Source organism: Plectropomus leopardus, chromosome 20 (genome assembly GCF_008729295.1).
Source record: "Plectropomus leopardus isolate mb chromosome 20, YSFRI_Pleo_2.0, whole genome shotgun sequence".
NCBI lineage: Eukaryota > Metazoa > Chordata > Actinopteri > Perciformes > Serranidae > Plectropomus > Plectropomus leopardus.
In genome coordinates this window covers 11,034,458-11,056,234 of record NC_056482.1, presented here as the reverse complement: position 1 = coordinate 11,056,234, position 21,777 = coordinate 11,034,458, and the positions used below count along the sequence as shown (strand labels likewise).

The following is a 21,777-nucleotide window of genomic DNA, read 5'->3' as shown; positions in this document are numbered from 1 at the left end:
CAAAAAACAGCTAAAAACACCTCAAAACAGCATAATATACTGCCTCGAGACATGCCAAATATGACACATCTGTAATTTTGACATGGCCCAAAAATGGCTGAAAATCGCATATTATGGCTGGTAGATAAGCGTCATAGTATACCATATCAAAAAAAGGGCCAAAAAAGTCATAATATATAATGTTGAAAAAATGTCTGAAAACTGCATAGTACAGTATTGCAACATGTCTCAAATTTTGACATAAATGGCTGAAACCACCTTAGTATTACTTGTAGAGACACGTTATAGTATAGCATGTCGAAAAATTGGCCAATAAAAGGTCAAAAACGTCATAACATAGCATGTCAAAAAAATGCATAATGTTGTATGGTGAAAAATCTCAAATTTTGACCTGGCCGAAAAATGACTGAAAACTGCTTATTATAGCTTATAGAAACACACACATATACATAGTATAGCATTCCAATAAACAACCAAAAACGTCAAAATATAGCATGTCGACAAAAAGGCCAAAACCGTCATAATATAGCATGTCAAAAAAATGGCTGAAAACTGCATTGTATAGTATAGCGAAAAATCTCAAATTTTGACATGTCCAAAAAATGGCTGAAAAACGCATATTATAGCTTGAGGAGATACGCCATGGTATAGCATGTTGAAAAAAGGCAAAAGACGTCATAATATAGCATGTTGAAAGAATGCCTGAAAACCCCATTGCATTGTATGGTGGAAACCCTTACATTTTGACATGTCCAAAAAAAAGGCTAAAAACTTCATTTTATAGCTTGTAGAGACAGCCATAGTATAGCATGTGGAAAAAAACATTAAAAAAGTCCTAATATCGCATGTCGAAAAAATGGCCTAAAACTGCACAGATGGTGAAAAATCTCAAATTTTCAGTCAATCAGTAAAAACTCGTAACACAGCACACAAAAAACGCATAATAAGACATTACGTCATTAAAAAGTCTCAATATCAATGTCATTTTATAGTCATAAAAAGTCATAGTACAGAATGTAATAAAAATGCCATAAAAGTCATAGTATAACTAAAAAGTCACAGTATAATATGTTATATAAAGTTATCAAAAAGTTGTAGTATAGTACGTCATAAAAAGCCATCTTACTGTTTTACATAAACAGTCAAAGCATAGTATGTCATAATTATTTTTTAAGTTGGTAGCATGTCATACAACAATCCAAAAAGCCATACTGTGCCAAAAAGTCATGTCATAGTAAGGTTGACCTTTTACCTTTTGTAGGCACTTTATCATTGTATCCTATTAGACCTTTGTGTGTTTTTTTTTGCCATGATCCAATTAATTCTTGAGTTAAAGCCTGTGAGATTACAGTGTACTTGACCTATGACCACTAAACTAAAATAGTGACACAAAACATCAGTGAACATGGTAATACCAAAAACATATTAAGCAACTGCACTATAAAAAATAGTTGTCAAATTAGGCCCAGTATTTAGGGATTACCTTTACAGCGTAGGCGTTGCTAGGGTCTGAGGCGCAGGCAGCAGAGTAGTACACAGCATCTCCTGAGTTGCAGCTCGGCTTGTTTGAGGTAAGCCTGAACAGAGACCAGTTGCTCTCCTCAAACCTCAGTGGGTTCCGCTGGGAGTGAGTGAAGTGATCCTCACATTTTAGAGCCAAGCGCCGTAAAGACTCAGCATATAGGCCTCCCAGTTTGGAGTACACTCCCTCCCTACTGTCTATGTTACTTAGAAGGGTCTGGAGCTGCAGGCTGGAGCCCAGATTTGGTGCACAGCCTGGTTCTGAGGCTGAGAAGGGCACGCTGAGTTGGGGGGAAGAGGAGCAGGTGACGCTGCTTCGGCAGTGGACACCCAGACGCCCGTGGGTCTTCAGTGGCTCATCCAGTGTACGGGACCTTGAGGGACGGCTTAGCTGGGCATGGCAACGCTCCAGAGACTCATTGGAGGAGAAAATGGGGCGCGGGTCAACAGGGCTGGATGGTAAACTACACCGGGAGCTAACATCAGCAGGTCGACACACGTTGGTCTCCGAGCCAGTGAACGGGAGGCGTGGGTAGGCTCGGACAAAGGATCGTCCATTCGTGCTGTCAGGCGCTGACACGGTGCGGTTAACCATTTTTTTCTCTGGGAGTGGAGGTGGTTGGTTACTTAAGCTGTCAAGAGAAGGCGGGTGAGGAGACCCTGGAGCTGAGGCCAGTGGACTTCTGGAAAATGGAGAGGAACAAGACATTCGTGTTGCATCCCGAGAACCTAAGAAGAGAAACAGAAATTAAATCAGCGGTTAAAATAAAGTAAGCGTTGGTTCAAGATCAGTCGAGTACAAGTACTGTTGATATAAGGAAAGGTAAGTGTTAACATTGGAGAAAAAAGGACAACACTCATTTGACAAGCACAAACAAAACCAATCACATTTTGAAGAATATATAAATTGTTAAAAGAATTGTTAAACATGCAGGAAATTTTGTTTAGTTATATAATCACTGAGCGGTAGTGCCATTACACACCAACACCTTAGTTATGCATTTTTTATCTGAAGCTGTTGCCCATTTACAATACAATACAACTTCAAGTTGTGTCAACCATGTTTGCAAACTGACTCTGAAACTAAATCTGAAAATTTTCTGAACAGGTTGCAGTTTCTGAGTTTTTTTATTGCAGATTTTTAAGACCAAGAAGCAGTAAAGAAAACGTGGCATAGCCTGCTGATGACATACATCTGCAACAAGAGAGACACGGGTGCACAATATAATTTCATAACTCGAGTAGCTTTATTTCACCAGTATGAGCTTATCAGATCAGACTGATGGATAAGAGGAGCAGCTGCTTCAGAAGCGAGTGAAAGCAAACTTTTAGACCTAGAGAAATTCAAGGTTACGTTTCACTTTCACTGCACCTGACGTTCTGCTGTTCTGTCTGTGCCCAGAGTACGCTCAGCACTGTGAGAGTGTGGTGCAATCAATAACCGGACAGCACTCCCAATGACTGGTCAAGCTCCAGAAACATAAAATCAATACATGGTGACAGATGTTTTATTCGTGACGGGCCACCAAAAACAAATGAATGTGTGGGAAACCCTGGCTTAATCAAACGAGGTTACTGTGTAAGTGATCTTTATAAATGTTGGTTGGCAGATTTTGTTATCTTCAAACAGAGCCAGGCTAGCTGTTTTCCTTTTTTTCCTGTTTTTATGCTATGCTATGCTAAGCTAAGGTAACCAACTGCTGCTTTCTATTGAAGAGACGGATGTCATATTGATGTTTTCTTTTGAAAAAACTGTTTCTTAAGTAGAAATAACAGACAGATGTCGACTTGGAAAATAGACACACAGACCACCAGAGGCTTTTCTTTTCCCTGGATTCACACAATATGTCCTTTGCTCATGTAACCTCACAGTATTCACAGAATTACATATTCCTGCCTAACAGCTGTGAACTTGATTTATTTACGACATCCCTTCTGTCACTGCCTACTACCCAGCCTTAATACAAACACATACCTCGTTTCCTCAAAAGAGCTGGAAATTTCCACAATCCAGGGTTAAGGCTGACACTCAAAACATCTTCCATCCAATTATGATCCATTTGTCAATTAAAGACTTAAGTTTGGAACTTGACTTTACACAAGAGGAGACAGATACTGAGATAATTGTGTGGTGCAGTCTTCAATAACTGCTTTCACAGAGTAAAGAGAGAAAAAAAAATACTCTGTAGGATGTAGCCAAGCCCTTTTTCCCTCGTTATCAGGGTCCATAATTAGCTCTTCAAACAACGTTGCCCAGGAAGTTACTGCAATTACAAGCGTCTGCACCACGAAGGATAAGTAAAGGATGACAATCATTTCTGAAGCAAAGACCCATGCCACTCATTTTGAGCCACATCTCAGGGTTGATGATTGTAGAAATCTTAAAGTCAGGTCATGAAAATGAACATTCAAAACAAACTGTGTATGTGCACTTGACAAAAGAGGAAGAGACAAGCTGACAGACTGTAAAACCTTGCAGCGCTCCCTTTCCTCTTTTCACTGTTTTTGCACACTTCTCTCGGGACAGAGTGCCTCTTCATAGAACAACAGACAGACACAAAATCAATTAAAGCACATGTCCGCAAACGATATGTAGAAGCATCTCACTTTCTCAATAATTCTTTTGCTTTATCAGCTACTATATCAGCCATTTATGATGCTTGGACTCTCTGCATACTTCTTTTGGAGCAAAAGCACCTGCACCAAAATAAAATAAGAGTGTGAGTGGTGCTTACCAGTGTCGGCAGTCAGGTTGTCAGTGGAGGCAGTGGGTAGGCTGGAGCTGCCCAGGCCTCGTAGAGTTGAAGTAGGGCTCTCTACTGACCCTTGTTGGCTGCAGCGATCCAGCTCCATGTTGCTGCCACTCATCTTACCACACACTCTGTAATGTAAAAACAAAAGAGATAAGGTAACTTAATATAATGGACAAGATAAAAACAAATATTCAAACCATATTTTGTTTAGATTTTTTCCATTGCTGACATCTTTGCCAATTATCAGTCCAGCCGAGTGTAGTGTCCCCTGGTAGTTAGCCTGCAGGTTTTCTGCTGCAATAGAACATTTCCTTTCTGTGCATCTGTTTATAAATGTGGAAGCACTCCACTTCCCCTTGATGTTTTCTTATCTGCAATGTGCATTACTAATGAGTCTACGTAAAAGAGCACACGGTTTCATTATAAATGACGAACAAGTACCATCAGGAGTAGTTTCATTTCCTTGTTATGGAGGCACACTTCTTGATTCTGTGTTAATTTATAACTGCAACAAACAAGCCTTATTAAAACATCTTTACATATTACAATGAAGACATAAACTGCCTCAGGTACAATGTCACTAGTCTTATCTAGCCCATAAAAGGAAACTACATAACTTTTGCTGAGAATCAGATACTGTGGCCACACTTGACAAAGAATATTGGCATATTTGATTCAGCACATTTCCCAAGATTAGTTTCTATAAAGGGGAATTCCGCCCTTTTTACACATCAAAGTCTGTTTACAGGACGTAGTATTGGTGTATTTAATTATAAAAAAGTTGTTTGAAGCTTGTGGCTCTAGAGGGGGGCTGCACAATGTCTGATGAATTATCTCAAGACTACAAGTTTGAAAGTGAAGAAAATCTGTGGGTGTGGAGTAACAAAGAAGACAGCTAAACAGCAGGGTTTCCTTAAAGCCTCCTGCAGACTGTGAGATTTTTTTAAGTCTAGTGCACGCTACACTCTGTGACATGGATCTTAATAAACTTGGGGACGACATCAAGTTTGATGTATGCAGACTGTGCAGTGACATCACCTACTGAATGACAGGCTACAACGTACATCCATTAATGTCAACAGGCCAGAACAAAACGTCCTCAGCATGCGTCATCCATCTAAGCCACTGTAGTAGTAAGAGAAAAATGTAAACAAACAAATCGAGCCCTATAGTGGTATTTATGTGTGACAAAAAAAGTATGAAGAAAAAATGAATGTGGACATGGTCATGGCTGGGAAAGGAGGCCAACTTGGCATGCCAATTTTGCAATGAGAGCTCCAAGTAAGTATTAACATCTACTCGCATTTATCATTATTTAAGAGTATACATTGTCCATAGATTTATTGTTCAAGGCTAATATATTTACACTCTGTTTTTAAAACAGAGCTTTTGACAAAAGGAAAGATTGTTTAGAACATTTAAACCCAGAATGATGATTTTAGGATTGTTATTGTGTAGTTTATTTAGAGTATCTGACAGTGTGGCTGATTTTACACGCCGATTTTATCACTGCAGCTCAGAATAACATGAGACACCTGGATTATGACAACTGGAAATACTAACGACAGATTGTCTTATTTAGAAAATTATCCACACAGTTAACTGACTGCTGTGATAGAGAGAGAGAAATCTTCTCAGTCACTAGCATTACTTTGAAGTGTTTTTATGTAAAAATACTCAGAGCAGTTCCTTAATTATCCAACAGAATGGCAAAAAGTACAGTTGGCTATTATTTTCACCCAGCTGGACATTGCACGCACTTGTGGAAAACACTGGAGGTGACCTCTGTGCCAACTCCTCAATTCTCCATGAGGTTAGTGGTTTGAAGCTAAATTACCCATTACTGCAAAACACATCTGGATCTCTGACCAAATTGACAGTGGTCCAGTTGCATTGTGGGTAATGTAGGCGCCAGGTTTTTAACAAGGAATAAGAATGCCTCTGAACTCTGCTGCATCCGTTTTGACCCTTTAAAAACTGTTCTTCAAGTCAAAAAGCTAACCTGAGCCCTAACTTTAGTCACTGTTACCTATAAGTCCACAGAGCAAGTTTAATTTTGGCAGTAGGGCAACCTGATGGCCTATGGGTATCCTCAGTTTGCAGGCAGCTGGTAATCTTAGTTGCATGTCATTTGCCATCTCGCTACCCACGTCTCCTGTCATCTCTCTATTACAGACTATAAATATATGCATAAAATACCACAAAAAAACCTTCTAAAAGCTGTGGCAGGAAACCCCCGAGTTTATTGAATTACGTAAGGGTTTGTTTTATGGCTTATAAATTCATCTTTACATCTGTTAAAAGAAAGAGTGTGTTATTTCTACCGTCAAAAGTGACATAACCTTGCTTTGTTTCTTTTTAACAGCTAGAAAGAAGCTTTGCATGCTTCTTTTTCAGCTCGCCCAACTACCATGATGATGGCCACTTATAATACCAATGAAAACTGTGCATGGGCAGACTTCCTAATCAAGGTGACCAATTAGGCTGAGTGACAGTCATTCACTTGTCTCATTATATCCACTAATGGCTCAGGAAAGCAGGGTCCCATCCCTTCATCTCTCTTCCATCACAAAATGACTCCTCCATCCATTTATCTGCCAGACCCCTGACTTCAATTCCACCATAAATCAGCAGAACAAACAGATGAGGAGGAGAAAAGGAGAAGAGCACAGGGGGAGACAAAGGGTTAGGTATTCTCTGTGGGCCGGTAGCTTAAGGATCCACTATCGTTTTACAGACAAAAGAACGGTGATGAAAGGCAGTGGAAACGCTGAAGCAGAGAGAGAAATGGTAATGGGAGCAGGAATTATAAGTGTGTATGTGCATGTGTGCGCTGGTGCATGTTGCACTCCAGATCTCTCAGATTTGTATCCAAAACATGAGATTTTCCTTGGCGAAAGAATGTCATTGCGTATGTCCTGCGGGAGGATGTGCATGGATGAACGAGCCTTCTGAGCAAGGGCATGCAGAAAGACCTTGACTTAGATAAAGACTGCGTGTAATAATATGCAAGCATTTATGGATGCAAATAACAGCTAATTTTTTTTATTAATTCATCTGTATGATGAAAAATCACTGATGTTATGGTAATCAATTAATCAATTACCATAATATTTGCAATTAATATTCTGTTGATTGACCAATCATTTCAGCACTATCACCTGTTATCTACATCCTGACAGAAACTGTGTCAAAATAAACAACCATTTCAACTGATCTCAGATTTCCTAAATCATGTCGTCATGATACAAAAAGCACCGTTCATCAAGATTTTATCGCTCTACTTGGAATGCTCCATTTTAGTCTAAACATCTATTAATAAACATCTTAACTGCTAATTTCCTCTGAATAGATTTAATCACTTCCTTTGTTAAAACAAACTCTATGTAAGAAATCAGAATCTCTTCAGTAAACATGTCACATGACATTTGTGTACTGCAAATCAGCCCTGCAACGACAGTAACCCAGATTTAAAGTGTAAACAATCATGCTACAGTAAGAAACACACTGGATCTGTTGACACACATGCTTTCCTGTGTGTGTGTGTGTGTGTGTGTGTGTGTGTGTGTGTGCGTGTGTGTGGTTCTAATAAAGCTGTGTGAGGGGAGCTGAGGGAGTTTTTAAAAAGGGATCAGACTGGGGTTACAGCTAAGTAGCTACAGATAGCGGTGTGACAGTGTAAAATGAGACCCGAACTAAACAGCAGCAGTGTTGTTGTTGTTGCAGATCAAGTTCACACAACTGGTTTCACTTCCTGACTTCTATATAGGGCCTTCTCTGTTTTAAATATATAAAATGATCACTGTACCGAGTACTGAATGTTACATGTTTGCATACACACAAACACAGAGTCACTCTCCGAGAGACAATGGCCTTTTAGTAAAAGTCAGAATCTGAGCTGGTTATATAAGCAGCACTAAGAGTGATGAAATTAAATACTGTAACCAGATTACAGCTGATGCATTAATGCTGACACATAATTTAAGGGTATGTAAAAATGAGGTGGAGCTCAAAAGAAAAGCAGGCTGACTCACATTGTACTCAGGTGTACGTGGTATCATGAACACCTGTACAATGTAATGCAATACTCTGCAATGTTGAGTTTTGGTTGACGGCAAGGAACTAAGTGAATCTTTTTTTGTGTATTGTAAAATATTGTTTGATGTTCTCTCTGTATTATATAAACTCACAAAAGGTAGTCTTTATTGCATTGCTGTTGTATTGGGTCACATTACATTGTGCATGCGTTTTTGCATTATTGTACAACCTCTTAATGTCACAACACACAGTGCAGAGCAGAAAGGCGTGCATTGTTTCTTACCCATGATTGTAGGATAATAACCATGGCTATATGGCCTTATAAACCAAGTCTTTGAAACAAAGATCCATTAATGTTTGACACCAATCCTTGTTATCTTTTGCAAACTGCTCCAGCCTTGCCTTGTTATCGTCTCTGTCAGATATCTCCTTCCCTTGTGTAAGTACAAGCCCCTTGCATTCATTTGCCCCACATCTCATAAAGTTACAAATTTAGTTCTTAATGATTTCACTTCTCATCTTCTAAATGTTGACAGTGTTTTAATTTTACTAAACGGATGGGCTCAAAAAGAAGAACATTATTTAGGTGAAAAGGTATTAGAGGAGATGAGAGCAAGAGTGAAATGGCAGGTTGTGAAAGAGGGAGGAAGTAAAGAACGAGCAAATAGTTGACCACATGTCATCTATTAGAAAAAAGCTACCCCTGAATTTCGACAACCGAGCTCCGGATAGAGGCATGGAAATTAGCCTCTGTGGTTTCTTACTGAAACGCTCCCAAACTCTGCAACTGTTTTACTGCTCAACAAGAATATCACAACTTGTGCATAGGTGCACCATCAATACATACTGAGGACACACATGAAAAGAAGATGCTGTCAGGTGCCTACCTCATGCTGGAGAGGCAGAGGTCCTTGTCAGGCTGGCGGGCACAAAATGCCCTATGATCAGACCGGTGGCTCCCTAAAGCCTCGCCATGTGTAGTAACACAACCCTGTCTCCACACGAGTCATATGTGTATTTAAAGTGAGCAGGCAAAGCAACAGCGCCCATCAGATGTGCAAAATTTAAGCACTCATATCTCATATATAGCATTCACCCACTGACCAGCAACAAGATGCTATCTGTTCTGCTGCACAGATGGGATCAGGACTGCTCTGTGACGGGAGGGGCAGCAAGTCCTGGAACGATCGTGCAGAGAAGGCAAACCCAAGTCAAACTCGGCAGACTTGAATACACACGTCTGATCTATAAATTCTACTTCTATTGGTGGCAACAGACTTCCAGAATGGGACAGTTCGGAAGTTGCCAGGAGCAACAATCTGTTCACAAAGGCCCCTCCCTTTGGCAACCTTCACTGACTGGTGGACACACCTCCCCCGTTAAAGAGTACTTAAACACACACACTCATGCATGACATAGTCACACGCACACGCACACACGCCTCTGGCTGACCCACTACATGACATGTAGGTTGACTTTTAATGTGAATAAAAAAAAAGGAAAATTTGGTGTTTTCCGCTGTGATCAAAGGTTCTGGGGGGGCAGATTTTTGAACCATCTGTGACTTTTAAATGATTCAGCACATTAAAATGCTGCCTCATGGGCAACATGTGCATGTGTCTTTGTGTTGTGAATGTTTCCATTCAAGCCACACACAAGATTCTGTTTTCTGTCAGTAATAAATCTTTCCGTGAAGTTTTGATTGATTTGAAGGCAATATTTAGATTCCCTGCAGTCACATTTGATTAAATACACAAAATCCACCAATAAACTCAGAAAGCCATAACTGTCACCGGCTGGCTCGAGCCATTCCCACATGTGCCTCTACAAGGTGTATTTTTATCAGCCCAGAATGTCGGCAATGTCATAACAGCAGAGGTGGGTCTGGACTAGAATTACCACAAACATAAGGGCCCTTGAAATGTGATCAGCAGTCTGTGTTTTGGACAGTAAAACACTCCTACTCAGCTTTTGCTGACTCCAGCAGCTCAAGATGGCCGAACATCTGTTTGTCTTGAGGAAGTCACAGTTGTGTGTTTGCACCTCATCCTGCTGCCATCCCAGACAAAGCAAAGTATATTTTTGATGCTCTAATAACTGCAACACAAGGCCCTTCCTCTGTTTCTGCTTTGGTGTAGCTGACTCAGACAGTGGAGTGTATTCTTAGCCTCATGCAGACTCCAGTGTGAGCACGTGTGCAAATGTTACTGCTAATAAACGGCTGTGTAAGCTAGGAGCCCTGAGTACAGTAGGTCACAAAAGTGCAAGTGAAGGTGAAAAATATCTTTCTGCACATCCTGTAAGTGGTGGAATTAAATTATGTTACTATCAAGCACATGCAAACAGTGCAAATATGATCTTTTTTTGGCCAAAGATTCATTAAATGCCTGCTAATGACAACTTAGTCCCTGCATGACAATATCAATGGGACAAGGCCTTTTTTTTTTTTTACAGCTCTACTGTGCTACAGCCAAAACAAATTTACAGCAACGTGACACAGCAGGGGACTATTTAACAGACCCACTCTGTGTGTTAATTAGAATTGAAAAAGTCACATTACTATCATGAATAGAACAAGGCATGCATTGAGGAAAATGCCGGAACAGTTTGAATGATCACAAACCGCAAGAATGGAGGCTGATTCAAGGCTGAATAATGATGCTATGAAAGGAGAAGGCACAGTAAGATTCACACAGATGACTGCAGCAAGATGCATGTGCACAGTCACAGGCGATATAAACTTAGACTCCATAAGCAGCAGCACCAATGCTATAATGTCCCATTAGACAGCATTTATGCATTTAGACTAAGTGCAAGTTGTCAGTGCTAAATTATAGACTAAAATGTAACATGGTTTCATGGCTGAATTACAGTTGCATTAGTTTTAATGCAAGTCACAGGTAAGCGACTGAAGAACAGGCACGCGAGTACGTGCTATAATGGGCAGTTCATGTTTGATAAATGCATGGCATCCATCTTGCAGCAAGTGCTTAGTACACTAGTGTGCAATTAAGCCTCTATTATGCTTTTTCTCATACATAGCTGCCTCATAGTAAACAATATTTAGATGGAAATTTATAATCGGTAAGTTTTACACCGCTGAATGCTTTCAGCTGCACTAAAAGTTCAAAAATAAAATGGAATAAAACACAGTTGGTAATTCGGCTAAAACAAATAATCCGGACTGGGAATGATAGTGGTATGATGGGTTCCATTTATCATGTAAGTCCTTTATCCTAAGATAAAAAAAAATAGTTGTCATCTGGTGATTGCAGCTTCTCGTTTCTTCAGAACCACTTTTGTTGCTTCATATAGTGAAGAGAATACCTTCATGTCTATTGGTCAATCTGAGTGAGCAATGTCATGGCCTGGCACCTTGAGCACCTTCCTATTGGACATTTGCAGACATTTCACTGATAACATAACTGACTGAAAATGGTTATTTAATGATGAAAATATTTATATTTTTCTAAGCTTTACCAAATATAAACCTGCACAGATACAGTGCTGGTGCTCTATGCTATTTGAGAGTTAATGACGTTTAAATGTCAAACAAAAAGGTCTTTGTTAATCTTACCTGTGCAGTTTCTTCGGTGGGGGAGGTGGCGGATTGGGCTCATTGTTGGCAGCTCCCTTTCCCGCTGCCAGCAGCTCTGATGAGCCGCCATGCAACAGTTGCTTGGACGGCATGCTCCCGTTCTGCTTGCCCTCCTCCTCTGCACCGGTGCCCTCAGTCTCCCCCTGACAGGCACCATTGTTGGGGGCAGCCGGGGGGGCCGTGCCTGGCTCTGTCATTGGAGGGGGGCTGCTGTGGGCCTTTCGGTCCTTGGCCCCCTTCCAGACAGCGGCACCATTGACCAGGCCTGGCACCAGAGAGGTTGTCCCTGGGTTGGCGGCCAACTTCTTCTTCTCCTCCTCTTTCCGCTCTCTATCCTCCTCCTCCTCTTCTTCCTCGATGCGACAGTTCCAGCCAGAGCTGTGGTGGTGGGGCTTGTGCCAGCGTTCGGACACCGATGTGCTGTGGCTCTCTGCATGGACTTTGAAGTGGCCCTCTCTGGCAGAGACAAGGAAAAGCATGGGGAGTTCCGGCAGAGGGACAGGGGACGAAATGGATGGTGAGAGGCTTGAGGTGCCCAGTCTGGGGAGATCAGGAAGAGGGACTGGGGACGAGATGGACGGTGAGAGGCTAGAGGTGCCCAGTTTGGGGGAACGGCTGGTCCTTTTTGGGGGAATAGGTGGGCTAGACTGAGGCTTGGGATGCAGAGCTGGGGTAAGACTCGCTTCTGTGACCAAAGAGGGAGCGCTGTGGCTCGGGCTGGGCCAGCGGAAGGCCGGGCTGCTGGGGTCTTTACGTGCTGTTGGGCTGAAGTGGCATTGGGTGCCGATGGCTGAATCTGGACTGCTCAGGTAGAAAGTCCGGTTGTTCTCCTCTGTGTGAGTTGCCATTACAGTGATGGTGGCCCGATGACCCTCTCCAGAGGGCTCAGAGCCCTTGGGTGAGTTCTTAGTCTGGTTTGGGGATACGGGATTGGATTGCACCCCATCCCCTTGTGGCCTGCGCTTTTTCTTGGTGCTTTCTGCATAAATGGGCTCTGAGTCTGGCTGTCCATTAGGAGAGTTGGGAGCTGACTTTGGGCTACCCATAGTTGGTGGGCTTTGGGGGCTCCCTGACCTAACTTGTCTTGCTCCTGACCCATCTGTCCCTGGAAGTGAATCTATACTGCTACGATAAGAACAAGAGGAGTCCGAAAAGCTGGTCTGTTCGGTCAGGACGGGAGGAGAGTGAAGGGGCGGTGGGGGATTATGGCTGTTACTAGCTGTGGTTGGGGAAGTGGTTGAAGTGCTGGAGGTCTTGGTTGTACCAGTAGCAGCACTGCTGATACCATTGCTATGAGCTGGACTGGAAGGGGCAATATCCACAGAAAAAGGTATCTCCACAGATGCCTGATGGGATTCCTGACAATTTGCTCTAGTATTCCCACCAATTCCATTATAAGTGCTCTTGGTTCTAGTAGTGGATGTATTCTGCTGCCTGCAGGTGTCTCCATTTGCGTTCTTCTTTATACTCTGCGGACCTTTACCCTCCTCCTGGGAAACGAAAATGTTGCTGATGATCATGGAGTCTTTTGGCAAGATGTTGGGGGATAAGGACGCCAGAGAGAAGCAGTTGTTGTAGTCCATTTTGGCTTCAGGACTCTGCAGAACCGCATCTCTGTGGACCTTGTTGCAGCCATTACTGTCAATGTAAAGAGAAGACAGATCCAATAGAGTCTTCAGGCCCAACCGCTCAACTGGGCTCTTTGTGTTCTCCTGAAACACAAATATAAGCAGACACTAAAGTACAGATACACTGTATCATTCTAGACAGCAATAAAGGATAAACATTTTATGAGAACTACCTGCTCTATGTTCATGTTGATGTCTGTCATCGACTCGCTGGTGTCAAGGCTCATCATAGTAGGTTTGACAGCTATGGTTGGCTTGCTGTAGGGCGAAGGCGATGTTACTCCAGCGTCTTCATCGCCTCCTGGGATGCTCTTCAAACAAGTAGCTGGCACATTAACTTCCAGGCCACTGACTGCCTTGGGGTGCGCACTGAACGGGTGGAAGCAGTTCTTACAAGAGCCGGGTTTCCACACGTGTTCTGCAAAGTCACTGCACGCTGACATCTTTGGTTTGCTAAATCAGGTTTGGTCAGAAGTGGCTGTTGAGTGATGTTGTAGATACTGGATGAACCATCATGGCTGGACCAAAGAAGGTTGCAACGTCACAAGATGTTGATCACAAGGCAATATGTAGAGGAGAGAGAAAGAGAAGGTTCTTTGTAAATATGAAGTCAGAATGTCTATGCAATTACTTTTTGCCCATATGTTGTATCAGAATGGGAATACCACATGACTTTGTGAGCAAGTGAAGCTACTCATATTACATAAGAACTATCTAAAAATCCTGTTTATCCTTATTACACAGATCTGCAGGGTTTCTCACACATTCATTTATTTGTGGTGATCCGTTATGATAAAAACATATGCTGCCAAAAATAGATTTTCAATTTCTGGAGCTGGACTGTTCATTAGAGGCACTGTTGGAATATATGTACTGTTCTGTTATTCATTGCATCACACTCTCTGAGTGCAGAGTGTACTCTGAGCTCAGATGGAGCAGTAGAGCATCAGGCACATTGCAAGTTAACCGTTCATTCTGCTGCGTCCAAAAGTTTGCAGTCACTTACAGCGGCTCTTCCTCTAATTGATCAGCTCTGAAGAGATTGTAGATCAATTATTCAATCATCAAGTCAAAATTGAATCGCAAATTTGGTATCTTGAGAACTTGCAAAAGACTAAACATTGTTTTCTTTTATTTTACTGACTCAAGATGCTTGACTCTTTTTTCTTTTTTTTTTTTTACAAAGAAAGACTAAGTTAAAAAAGTTTAACATGATTTTGAAAGTGTTTAGACAGTGATGAGGGGGTCCAGGCTGACATGTGTCTTAAAGCTAATTGAAGACCCTCGTTGGGATTTAAGTGTCATTCGCGGATGTAACCTAAGAAGACCTGGTGTGCGCTGTGCTGCTTGTTCCCATGGCCTCCTAAATTAGAGGGTATGTGGTTTCTGTTCAACCAGAAGGGCCTGCCGGTGTGAGCCCCGCGACATAAAAGCCCTCCAGAGTCCTCTGCAGCCCCCGACATGCTAGAAGAAGACGGAGGAGCCTCAAGCATCCCGGAGGTCGGAATGTCAGGAATGTCTAAAGGCGCAAGTCTCACCAGGGTGAATCTCACACCCACGACCACCTCCCATCCCCCCCTCCACACACACACAAACCTCCCACTCCACATGTGTGTCCTCCTTTCACAAACAAACTGACCTATACACACACACACACACACACACACACACACACACACACACACACACACACACACACACACACACACACACACACACACACACACCTACCTCCTTTCTCTCCCTCTTATGTGTGTCCTGTTTAACTGGGCTGACAGTGAGAAGATCAACACCATTTCATAGAGATCAGTTGTTTCCCTGCATCTGAGTGTCCCTCTTTGTGTTCTCTGCACAGCTGTAATTGCTTCTCAACAAGGTGCTGCAATGACACACAGCAACATTAGGCCACCATCTAGACTCATTATCTGGAAAACAGAGGAAGCAGGAGGAACACTTTCTCTCCTGGGATAATGAAAACAGGGTATATAAACACTCAGGTAGCCAAAATGTGACCATTACATTAGGCAATCTTTAAGCTAGAGATTCTTAATTTTTAAACTCTTAAACCAAAAGATCCCCCCATAAAAACAAGGAATGCTTGAGGCTTGTAAAGACTCCTGGTAATTCATGGCTCCAGTATAACTACTTTGCCATCTTACTAATTCTATAGGAATGAAGAGTTTTCCTGTTAATAAACATAATGCATGTTTACATTTTTCTTTGTTCTGTCTGACTCAGTTTGGGCAGGAAAGCACCCACTAGCTCAGTGTTTGTTTAACTGTTCCTGCGACAACAGAGGAAACGGAGCCTTGCCTAACATCTTATGGCGTGTTGCATGAGTCATATGAAGCAATGACTGATCATTAAGCCACTAGGCCTGCTGCTGTAGAGAACACGTCTCAGGAGTTTTGTGGGACAGTCAGGCAACAGCAAAGCATAGACAGACGGAGCACTGTCATGGTGTGTTTGGTGAGTTAAAGGGATAGTTCTGATTTTTTTTAAAGAGGGGTTGTATGGGGTACTTATCAATAGGCAGTATATTAAAAACAATGGATGTCAGTCCGCATGCCCCTAGTTTGGAGAAACAGGCTGGAGTCCAACAGGGAAGCTAAGCAATCTACTGCAGTGGATGGGTCAGCAACAAGAAACATTTCAGCTGCCTAAAAAAGTTCCACCTAAAAATAAAAAAATCAGTATCAGTTTAAGTGTACGCTATACTGAAAGTACTTTAACCTGTTTAACCTTACTGTCAGAAAGTGATTTCCAATGGGAAAATAAAGCTGTTGTACTGCTCTCCTCAGGGCCAGATCCCATTGGGAAAATGGTGATTTAACATTGCTGAACACAGGAGCTGCTTATCTACCACTGCCGCAGTCATTTATGTTGTTTGTGTTACTGTGTAACTTTCTGACTCACCACAGTCACACAACAATACCAACAAACTGATCAAGGGAGGGATAGACTAGCAACTCCCATGTTCAGCAAGCTAAAATTATTATTTTTTCTCAATAGAGTCTGGTTTTAAGTGAGACTTTTTTTGGTTGGCTACAATAAGTTTTGTTGCTGACCGCATCCACAGCATTACATTGCTTAGCTTCCACGTCAAACCCCTGCCTGTTCCTCTAAACTGGGGGCGCGTCGACTGACATCTACTGTATGTAATATACTGATTATGAATAAGTACTCATACAACCCTACTTCAAAAAATCCGAACTATCCCTTTAAGACCAAACTGACAGGGGCAATTAAGTCTATGTTGGTCTACTCCCCCCGCAGAGAATTAAAGAAAACAAAAGAAGTGGACATATCATATTAAACATTTTCTTTAATTCCAGAGAAAACAGAAACACATCTCAATCTGCACCTCACTGTTGGTTATTCTACCTCTTGTTTACATGTTCATCCCTGCTTGTTTGAACAGAGATAGACCCCGCTGTCTACATTCCCCACACCTTCTCCAGCTCAAGGTCCAATATTTCTCACTTCCTCTTGTAAAAACACACACAGAGCATAACCACGAGAAGTTCAGCCATATGATAAAATCCAACGCCTGCCATTAATGAAAAAAAACTATGAAAAATATCTCACGAGTATGTCAGAAGTCGGGGGCTGGATAAACAAGAAGAGGGCAAAATGACTGGAGGCTGGATGTTAGTCTGGTGTGGAATTTATTGTGGAATTTGTTTTGGGCCATTTCATTAAGATTTGAGCCTTGAAGTCAAATGCATCATAGATCCATGACCTCTGTGCATCACACACACAAGTCGCATGGCCACTAGATGTCTCAAAAAACACCTTCAGTTTAGCTGAGAAATAAAAACCCACTTCTCTAATGTGAGACTCCAGACAAGCCAAAATTGTGCATTGCTTTCCTGAAGCAAAACAAAACTAGGTATTTGCTTTGAGCTAACCGGCTGTAATGAACGGAAGAATGCAGTCAGGGTGCAATGTCAGACCGGATGGCAACAGTTTAAATAGCCCAGAGATATGGTGAGCAAGCGGAGTAATTAAGGTAAAGGTTAGGGGGCTTATCAACACTCAACAGCTGGTAAAAGTGCACTTTGTCTGATCCTTCTGCAGCAGAAGGCACCAGCACCACCACACACGCACATCCACGAGCAAGCACTTAGACAGCCCAAATTATATATATCTGATGGTTATTACTGTAGAGTTATTGAAAAATGACTTTATTGTGCAAAAGTCTTAGGCCACCATAAACTTTGTTATTTTAGCAAGGTTATTGTGATCATAAATATTTATTTCTCAGTAGTCTCTTTACTAAAATACAACTAGGACATACAGGACATGCATATACAGTATTTAAAATGCACATTTTTCAGAATAAAACAACTTGAACGGGCTAAAGTTGCAAATATATAGAGTAACCTCCCTTTCAACTTAGCAGCTCTGGTGGGAAGATAATATGAGATTTATAAAATGTATCTTCTAGTGTATTTACACCAGGTTGCAGCCAAGACTTGTCCACAGCCTAATAGCTTGAACTACCTTTTGTTATGGTTATACAATTCCATGTTTTACACATTGAATATTAAAGTTCATTCTGAAGAAACCATTTTGTTCTGACTTTTTTGGTGGGTTTTTTTTTTTGTATTTAAATCCTTTGCACAATACTGTACTTTACTGCATTATCCAACTGACTGATTTTACTGAATTGCTGTCCTACCAACAAAAAAAAAACAACAACAACAACAAAAAAACACATACACTTTAATGAATGAGATGCCCACAGAATATCAGTCACTCATAATCGAAATAATTAGACAACCTATAGTCCACATCACGGTCTGATAACCAGGTCACATCAGCATGTTAGTCACTCACTTTGAATACAAATGCATTCACAAGCAACATTTGTCACGGCTGCCTCACTCTCAGCCCATTCATTCACGGGGGGGTGTACAACCTGTTTCTGCGATACTCGCTTGGGATTTCCGCCAAAACTTCTAAACTTTTGACAAATATCTCAAAACTTCCACCTGAAGGCTATTATTTTGAATATTTTAAGAGCATGTTTAGTCAAGACAAATTCGGCATGGGTTACACCCTACATGTCTAGGTTTAAGGTGATGTTTTTAGATTTGATAAATGGGGCTAAAACACTTGTCTGTAGCCAAGTTTGGTTTACGGCGGATTATTGTAGCTGAAAAAATGTCCTAGTGTGTTGGGGGAACTGGCAAAATAGCTGTTTTCATTACCTGCGTTAATACGTTAATAGGGAACTTTGGCTCAACCTGTATCGCTGACATAATAAATCGGAGCCTAAAGGAGGAAAAAAATCAAAGCTACATCGTAGCCAAGGTTATATTGACTGGCTGCTTACCTGCTCGGACTTTCTCTTCCCTGGCAACACAAAAGCTTTCAGAAAAAGAGAAAAAAAGACACATACAAAAAAATCACAACTGAGTCGTCTCCGCTCTTCTAATTCCCACAAAAGCAGATATCCGTCTATTTTCAGTTATCCCACATGCGACAGGTTAATGACCCAGGAGACTGCAGCTACTGCAGACTGGTGTCGGCTCCGGCTCGTGCTCCTGCTGCTGCTGCTGTTGCACCGTGCAGAGGTGGAGTGTTTGAGGCGGAGCAGGAGTCCTCTGCAGCAGCAGCAGCAGCGTGGAGGGAGCACAAGGAGGTGGGAGGAGCTCTGCTAACCAACCATGCAGTCTGGTCAGTGGCCACTCGCAGATTTTCATTAAGGCTTTTGTTCTATTAGCTGTCATAGGGATTTTTTTTAACAACCCAGCTGTCATTTGATTTGCAGAAAATTCCACTCAAAATTTAAAGCTGCAGCCTGAGGCAAAAGGTGTGTTGGCTCACATACACATTTTCTGTTAAAAGTAGAAATCAAGGGACTTTTTTGGGTTGTTTTTTTTGTTTGTTTTGTTTAATTTGGGTCATTTGATACTTAGTATCTTCCCCTATCATGTCCCGATCCGATACTTGTATTTACCTGTATAATACAGCTGCACAATGCACACTTCAAATACTTTAAAGTTATTTAAATCAATCCAGTGTATGTGCTTTACAGTTAATAGCTCTGCAACGCAATACAAGAAAAGAAATCTGCGTCCAAACAGTTCCTATGTTTTTTTAAATAGCCTACTTTTAACAAAATAACAGTAGAAAACTAAAAATTGAATATTTGTGTCTGGCTCTTGTCACAATTATCACTATTCCACTTTGCACAGCTTTTGTTTTTGTTTTTATTTTTTAACAAAATAACAAAGAAAACAAAGTAAAGTGCAGCATTTTTTTTGTTTGTTTTTTGTTGCTGGTTATTTATTTGTTTTTTTGCAGAGGGGTTAAGAATACTATAAATAAGTAATATAATCACAATTCTACTTCAGAGCTGTGTTAAAGTTGTACTTCAACATTCCAAAGTCACAACAAATAAAAATCGAGAGCAATTCCTCTTATTTATAACATTATAGAAAAACTAGTTGACTGAAAATGAACAAAATCCATATAAAAATAAATAAAAATAAAAATAAAAAAGTGGTGCAGCAGCTTAAGTTGAGCATGAAAAAAAATCAGTTTCTATTTATTAGAGTAGAAGCATCACAATAAAACCTCAATATCTGCCACAATTCCTGCTCACTGTTTAAGACACCCATGTGACAGCGGACGTAAACAAAGGATCGGGTGGGGCACGCGCTCAAAATAACCAGTCCCAATCAATTGAAAAATGCATTGATCGGCCCGATACTGATCTCTCCAATTCGATTGGGACAACCCTTGTTAAAAGCCAACTGGTCTGTGCAGGTTTATTCTGGAAGCAATCAGTCTTGATCACAGGAGCCCTCTGATGTAGTTGAAGGTGGATGTATACAAGCTTTCCTGGGTTTTGCTGCCCTTCCCTCCTGCTGCCCCCCTTGGCTGCTCCTGCTTCTGTTTATCATGACCAGGGTGACAGAGTGCTAGAAAAACACTGCCGCTGCTACTGAGCCAGGCTGGACCCCTGCTGGTTTCCATTACAGGCAGCAAAAGGAGAGACAAAGCTCACAGAGTGGCAAACACAGCCGCTGTGCTGGATGAAGGCAGTCATCCGTAGAGATTAACCTTTTAACTGCACATCTCCTCTTTTGTCTTACTGAGAAATAACAGTGAAACAAGATGTTATCTGTTGGCTTCGTGACTCATTTTAACAGACCTTTTGGTTTTGTTTGAGTTGCCAAAGGACCAGTGGTGGATGATGTCATGAAGTCATGAACTATCTGATATTTACCGCACATGAGTATCAGAAGTTATTTTATGATATTAAATGTATAAAATATTGAAAGTAAAGTTATAAGTAAATGCTGTTAATATTAATGCGAGTGCTGGGAATTTTAAAGGTTATTTATTTGCCATCTCAACAATGGAGCCTACATTTTGTAGTAAGTAACTAAGATGCTTAGGGTATATGTGGTGGAGTAAAAGTATACATTTCATTTAGGAAATGTAGAGGAGTAAATGTGAAAATTGACAGAAAAATAAAACTCAAGTAAAGTACAGATACTTGAGTACCTTGAGTACTGTGACAAAGTATTTTCACTTTGTTACATTACACCACTGCAAAAGACAAGGCCCTAAAGACAAGAATAACAGCAGAAAAAATAGCACTAGATCTGTTAACCCCAGAATCAAGCAGCCCTTCCCTCCACTCTGAGGATCCCATTCCTCTACTTCCTGCAAAAGGACACATCCATGTCCATGAATCGATTGGACACAGAACCCGACAGTTTCCTGAACCTCACGCATGGATTTATAGCGGCGCTGAGACAATCAGCATAAGTGGCACAGCAGCAGAGACCGGATCCAGGAAAAGTGATATCTTTTACAAGGCCACCTGTTGAATTTGGACAGAGTCACAATCCTCTCAAGAGGATTAAGAGTTTGTTGCATTGCATCTATTTTTGGCAGCACAGAGCATGTAATAATTCTGCTAATGGGGCATTTCAAATGGCTTGCGCTTTGCATAAAAATTCGGGGAAGCTTCGAGGCACATTCTGCTACAAAGGCTTGGCTTGTGAATTGCAAATTAATATTGCATCGTATGGTAAATTCACGCAGGAAGCAGCATATCCTGTTCTAGTACTGATGTGTATCTGTGCTAAGAATCTCGTTGTTGGTGTTCACACTCAGGGGAAGGGCGGTTGTGTAAATATGTTCACGAGACGCAACAAGATAAATCTTCCATCTCAAGATGAGATTTTAGTGCTGTGATGTTGTGGGAGCATCC

At 41.4% G+C, this 21,777-nt stretch overlaps 1 protein-coding gene across 1 annotated transcript in view; it reads right to left on the bottom strand.

Annotated features, from left to right (window-relative positions):
• Positions 1-19,117, bottom strand: part of LOC121959672 (inactive tyrosine-protein kinase PRAG1) — a 56,934-nt gene extending 37,817 nt beyond the window's left edge. Inside the window, exons 1-5 of the mRNA XM_042509118.1 lie at positions 18,880-19,117; positions 13,712-14,056; positions 11,890-13,622; positions 4,257-4,402; positions 1,484-2,250 (exon numbers count right to left, since the gene is read on the bottom strand). Of these exons, the coding sequence (XP_042365052.1) occupies positions 1,484-2,250; positions 4,257-4,402; positions 11,890-13,622; positions 13,712-13,981 (2,916 nt within the window). The 5' untranslated portion in view covers positions 13,982-14,056; positions 18,880-19,117. The remainder of the gene's footprint in view (positions 1-1,483; positions 2,251-4,256; positions 4,403-11,889; positions 13,623-13,711; positions 14,057-18,879) is intronic.
• Between the last annotated feature and the right edge of the window lie 2,660 nt (positions 19,118-21,777).